The sequence below is a fragment of the Hippocampus comes genome, unplaced genomic scaffold, assembly GCF_001891065.2.
Source record: "Hippocampus comes isolate QL1 unplaced genomic scaffold, H_comes_QL1_v1.1 scaffold44, whole genome shotgun sequence".
Taxonomy (NCBI): Eukaryota; Metazoa; Chordata; class Actinopteri; order Syngnathiformes; family Syngnathidae; genus Hippocampus; species Hippocampus comes.
The window spans coordinates 2,285,263-2,291,629 of record NW_017805546.1 but is presented as its reverse complement, the minus strand read 5'-3'; the positions used below and the strand labels follow the sequence as shown (position 1 = coordinate 2,291,629).

The 6,367-nt window shown below is 45.1% G+C and overlaps 1 protein-coding gene across 3 annotated transcripts in view; it reads right to left on the bottom strand.

Annotated features, from left to right (window-relative positions):
• frmd4ba (FERM domain containing 4Ba) overlaps positions 1–6,367 on the bottom strand; it is a 39,910-nt gene that overhangs the window by 11,076 nt on the left and 22,467 nt on the right. For all 3 annotated transcript variants that reach the window (XM_019879470.1, XM_019879469.1, XM_019879468.1), the window contains exons 8-11: positions 5,210–5,293; positions 4,891–4,956; positions 4,454–4,511; positions 3,514–3,600 (exon numbers count right to left, since the gene is read on the bottom strand). In XM_019879470.1, the coding sequence (XP_019735029.1) occupies positions 3,514–3,600; positions 4,454–4,511; positions 4,891–4,956; positions 5,210–5,293 (295 nt within the window). The remainder of the gene's footprint in view (positions 1–3,513; positions 3,601–4,453; positions 4,512–4,890; positions 4,957–5,209; positions 5,294–6,367) is intronic.

Here is a 6,367-nt window from a genome sequence, read left to right as displayed (position 1 = left end):
CCCGGCCCCCCCCCCCCCCCCCCCCCCCCCCCCCCACTCCACCCCCGCCTACGCAGCAGAGCTCTTCCCTTTTAGTCAGACCAGACAAACAGGTTGTATTCACATAAATAAGAAGCGCCCATTTTGGGAAAACCTCAAATAGATAAGAGACAATCCGACGCGCGCATACACACACACACACACACACGCACACCCCCACGCACACATATGCGGACAAGGTGTGTCATAAAAGTTCCGCTGTCACCGAATAGATTTCAAATACGAACTAACATACTCGCGTCACCCTTCAATCCAATTGCCCAGCTGTGATCTCGGCACTCTGCGGCCGTCAAGACTTTTTTCCACATGCATCAAGCAATGAGGAGAATGTGATGATGAGACCAGCGAAACTGGACTTGCTAGGAGGAGTCATCACCGTCGATGAGTCACGGATCTATGAGTGTCACCCGGGGATCAAACGCCGGGGCCTTCAGAGAGAGAGAGTCCGGCATCGCCAAAGTTGAAGGAAGACGTGTCAGCGGACAACGTCCAGGGTTATGTTGATCGCATTTTTTTCGTGATGAGAGCCATCGTTCATGAGAGTCCTTGCCGGGAGGCCAGATCATCACCCGGCCCGTCCGCAAAACAGATCCTATGCCGTTCTCTCGTTTCAACCCGTTTGCTCACAACGCCCCGAGCATTCGACAATTCCTGGCCAAGAAGAAAATCGCTGTGCTGGAGGAACTCCCCGACTGATCCGACCTGGTTACGTGTTACTGCACGTCCTATTCTAGATGCGCAAGTGAAAATGACGAGCCTGACAACGCAAGTCATAGATTAGAGACTAGAGAGAGATGCACAAAGCACAAAGAAAACAAGTGGCATGGCGGCTAAGAACGTCGAGGCTGCCTGCATTAAAACACACGAGGAGACAGTTCACACGCGTGCAAGTGCATGTACAGTATAAAAAAAATAAAAAAGCACTTCACAGACTGCTTCTGAGGCCACTGCCAAAATATGTTTGGGATGTGACACGCCTCAATCTCTGCAAAAGGCTACGAGCATGAGGCTACGAGTCATTTTCTTGCAGATCCCTTTCGCTCCGACAAAAGTTTGACACGGCTTCTACAGCTGGTACAAAAAAACAAAACAAAGAAACTGCTGATTTCTTTCATGACAATGTGTGCTTGTCCTGCAGGTGTGAATGATAACGAGTTAGCGTTGACATCAACATTGTTGCCATAGCTACCATTAAAGACAGATGCCTGTGGTTTCAGTCGGGATCCGCGTGTACACAAGCACTAACGCTGACAATCCAAGCACCTGGGACAACGCACCAAAAACAAGGCCCACATCTCAACGCCATACCAAAAAAAAAAAAGTCCACCCCTTGTAAATTGCGTTATCCTCGGATTCATTTGCTGCCAACACGGCATTTCCATACGATATAGTATAAAATAATAATAAGTAAATGCTTCCAAGAAAATATAAGCCTATCATGTAAAAAACGTGATGAGTAAATTGAGCTTTTCCGTTTCTATTTTGGGGACTTCCTTTCAACGGAACACGATTCAGAAATCTTGCATCATTCATGAGTTCTCACCCAAAATTAGACATTCTGAGCAAATGTTGCCGCTTGACTTTTACAGAACATGATTCAGAAATCTTAAGCGTCAAGCATTAGTTGAACCCAAAATAAGACAACTTTCGTCGAAAAAGTTAAAGTTCAGTAAAGACAGGAAACTCTGACAACTCTTAAGAAGCGGGATACCAATTCAACAAACGCCCAATTTATTCTCCAAAGTAAAAAGGAAGAAGTGGCAGACTTGCAATGAGTAGGAAGGCCAACTCATATTTCTCCCGCAAACTGCACTTGGATGAAGCACCATACAGTTTTAAAGGCGAGAGCGTATTCCCCAACAACAGGAAACGACCCCGAGTTGGATGTTCTCAAACCCTTTGCACGCACTAACACAGCTGGCTGAGCGCCACAGCGTGCCCCAGAGGCTCGTTGCTTCCCTTGGAACACAACTTGCGCGCATGTGACAGGCGGCTCACTGATGTTTTGGGAACCCGTGCAACATGCGGCGTCAACAGCTTTCAACTTTACAATGGCTAGAAAAGGACAACGCATCGAGGGTAATTGTGGCCGGGGTATGAGATGGGACAAAGCCAACCAAAATCATTTCATTTGATTTTGACTTCACTTCCAGTAGCGCGAGCATCAATTTGACAAGCACGACACTTCCAAATGCATCGCTCAAACTTCCATTTTGGGACAAAGCCAACCAAAATCATTTCATTTGATTTTACCTTTCAGTTTTTCACTTCCAATAGCGCGAGCATCAATTTGACAAGCACGACAGTTCCAAATGCATCGCTCAAACTTCCATTTAGCCTTTGCGGTGTTTCACCAAATTTTCCACGGTGAAAGACAAAAAATAAAATGGCGATTTATTTGATAGAATCTTTGAAAATCAGGCCTGTAGTCTTCACATACCCCTTTTCCACCAAAAACAAATTTGGTGCTCGTTCGGGGCCAGGGTCGGCCGGTGCTGTGCTTAATTGGCGCTTAACAAGTTCTCATGAAAAACGTGTTTGCTTCTCCACTGGCAATGAGCCAAGTAGAAGCTACGTCATGACTTCATCGTAAAGCGTCCAAACGTCACTCCGTCGCTTGTACTTGTATGTCGTATATAACACTCAGAGACATGCAATCAGCTAACGCTTCTATCTTTCGTAATCATTGTAGATGATCACGGGGCTGGCTGTGTGTCAGAGAGATCGCATGCTACCTGGGAAGGGAGTCATTCCTCTACATCTGCGAGCATCGTGATAACCCCGCCCATTGACGTCGTCGGTGCCAGAGTCGGGCTCAACAAATAATTGCGGCCAACTTAAGCAGCAGTTTCTAGCACCAGAGCTAGCGCTGGAGACAATTTCGTTGGTGAAAAAAGAAAGAACGGGTGCTAGTTCTGGGCAACAGCACAAGCGCGGTGGAAAAGGGCCAAAAAAGTAGAAGTCATATTTATCTGCTGAAAAGTGCCAAAGAAAATTATTTCCAAAGCTTGGATATACCACGGTCCATAGAAAGACTTTTAGCTTGGCTAAATCTAGTAAAAACCCACATTCCACCTTCCAAAGGGACAGTATTGTACATCCAAACAAACAAAAAGACTGGCATTGGCATTGTACAGCAACGACCCCCCCCCACCCCACAACACACAAACTTTTTTTTTTTTTTTACCTTTTCCTTATTTACTTAACCTTGACTCTGTCGCACCAAACCAGATAATGTCTTTCCCACCAACTCTCTGCTTTCTTTTGACTGACATGGGAATGGAGATCTTGATGATGCTTATTTACACATTTAGGAGGATCGTTAACCATGTCAGGGCTAACACAATATACCTAGCAAAGATTCGTAAGGAAGTACTGTTTCATAAAAAAATAAATAAATAAAAAACACGAACATGCCTATTTTAGCCCATGATTTGAAAGAATGAAATCCGTGGCAGTCATAAAAAGGCATACCTTTCTTGGTTTCAGCTTATCTTGTAAATCGTACTGGCCAACGCCTTTGTAGCTGACTCCGAGCCACCAGGGGATGCCCTGCTTGTCCTGTAGGAAAGCAAAAACACGTAGCATCACTTGCACCATGAGGGCCAGTGTGAGATAAGCAATTGTCTCCATGAGGCTCATTACAACGGGAAAACAAGACGTTGACGCTTTCACCCCTACACCGTTCATATTTCAAAGTCTCCATTTCTCGTCATTCGTTTTCCATTTCCCCGCAAGGTAGTGAAAAGGCTTTGGTTAGGACGAACCGCGGGAATCGAACTGCCGCCGCGAACTTGCTTATGAACAAAACGTGCGGTGCAGGAATGATTGCTTAGCAGAGCTACTGACTGACTTGCACGTCGTTGCCCTTCCCGCCGCGGCTCACGGAGGCACGGCGTGGTCCCGAGCACATGCTCTGAAAACATGTCTGGTCAACGGAAGCAAAATCTCGATGTCTGTCAAGGCTGAAATTGTGTCTCTCTTTCAAAAGGGAGTCTCCCAGGCGGCGGCGGCACTGGCACTTGTCTATTTGCTGACTTTTATGGTTTCAGAGATAAAGTCGGAACGCTATAGTTGGTTGTTTCATGTCTTAGAAAATCATTTTTTTTCATAAGCACGCATTTGTAATTGACATGTTTATACTGTATTACACATTCGTGTTTTTTACATGTTCATATTGTATTATACTTTGTAGTTGGCGGACATTTGATTGGAAATGGCTACGGCGAGCCGCCGCCATGACGTACAGTTTCGTTCTGTCCCTCGAGGTACGTTGTAACGGGTGTTCGACTGTACGTTATATGCCTTTCGGTTTCAAACTTTAACATCATTAGCCAAACATAACTGTATGTTCACGAGAGTTTAAAGTTTCCGCATGTGCAGCGGTGGGTTTTATTGAAGCCACTGACGTTACCTTTACTGGGTAATAATGGACTCCATATGATGGCAACGACTCGACCAGGGTTAGATACCTTGAGAGAGAGCGAGAGAGAGAGAGCGAGGTTAAAAGGAATACAGTCACTTGCACTCCCTCACTGGCAAAGCGTGGCCCTCGTACAGGCAGCGGAGTTAAGCCGCGGTCATTGAGGAAGCTGCAGTAATTTACAACGCGGGAGGGAGAGCCCGCTGATCAATTCAAGGGCACAAAACGTCACCATGTGAACGAGTCAGGCTCGGTCTGAGTTACAACCACGCGAAGCCCAAGGGGGCGATGGCCTTCCTGGCCGGACCGTGAGCTCCTCCTCCCATGCCACATTCCGGCCCGGTGACAACCAGCGCTCGTGTAAAACTGCCATCAAAACTCACAATCCAACTTACAACAAGCGCATTCATGAAAAGTGGAACACTTACTTCACAATGGCCTGTCCTCTCGTCAGCCCTTTCAGTTTCTTGTAATGGTCAATCACTTTGTCCTCACTAGAGTGAAAAAAATAATAATTCCCAATGTGAACGTTTGACCGCTAATTGTGGCAAAGACATTTTTTTTTTCCGGGCAAGGAATACAAATATCGGGGTCCATGATTGGTCAGCTCTATTCTTCTTTTGTTTATTGATGCTTGAGTACTACATGTGCACAATTAAAATGTTGGGAGATGTGATTAAAAAAAAATTTTTTTTTAGGACCACATGCTGTGGCTTTAGGAGATCACTAACTGCGCCGATAACTCACCAATAACTGAGAGACGGGTGTTTCCTGAGAACTTGGGTGGGCAGAACTGGCAGATGCTTTAGGTTTGATTTGGCTGTTTCAGGACTGTAAGTATAGATTAAAAAAAAAAAAAAAAAAAAAAAAAAAAGGACAAGAATGATAATGAATACATTCACAACAAGAGCCTATCCATCCACCAGTTTCCTTTTTGGAGCTGTTCTGAAAAACGAATCAAGTTTTTCATCTTTGTACGATTTATAGCAAGGACAGGCAATTAAAAAGCCCCCAAATTACACTTCTGGTAATGAGGGTTGTGGTCTTGTTTTTGAGATGACTCAAAAAAAAAAAAAAAAACACAGCAACCTTGTCATGACTTGAACGTCTGGAGTGAAACGCGACAGTCATATTGGTGCTTCCGACTGGATTCTAGTTCTTGCTTAGCGATTGCTAGCGAATATAGTAACTAAGGCGCTTTTTCCATCTCTGTAATATTCCGTCCAAAGACAAGACGTCCGAGAGTTGAGCTTCACTGATGTCTCGCCAAACTTAATATGCAGTATTTATATATAGCGCACGGGGTGCCTTGAAGCCATCGAGAGCACATCAAGACCTTCAGAGGACGTATTTCAGTACAATTACCCGAGCCATTTCAAAACAGACAATCTCTTTCCAAATATTGTTGGTTAACTCCAGCCACTTGATTTACCGTACCTTCGCATGGCAATCAATCAAACGTGAAAGATTTAACAGCTCGAGTCCTGTGATCTCTGCCAAAAAAATGTCAAGAGGCCTCCAGTCTTGACTGGCTATGTTATCTGTTCAGACAAGCGGCGGCGTGTCAATGTCTATGTTTCTACGTCATGTCTTAAGCTGGAAAAAAAAAAGGGGTGGGGGGTGGAAGCTGGCTTGGCTTGGCAGGCCAGTCCACTGGGCACCTAAACAAAAGCTACACAACTCAAACCACCTGGCATACTATATTGCATTGGTTGAAAGGTGATGTTGAAGACAGGGAAGTGTCCGAAAGCAGCACGTGGCATCTCCGTCGGCACACTACTTCAATAATGAAACAAAGTAATCCTATAACAAGAACCTCAATACGAAACTAAAAGGATTGGGGTTTTAGCTCAAGGGCCATTTGGCCTCCAAGGGCCTTTTAGAAATGTCAATCCAAGTCTTTTT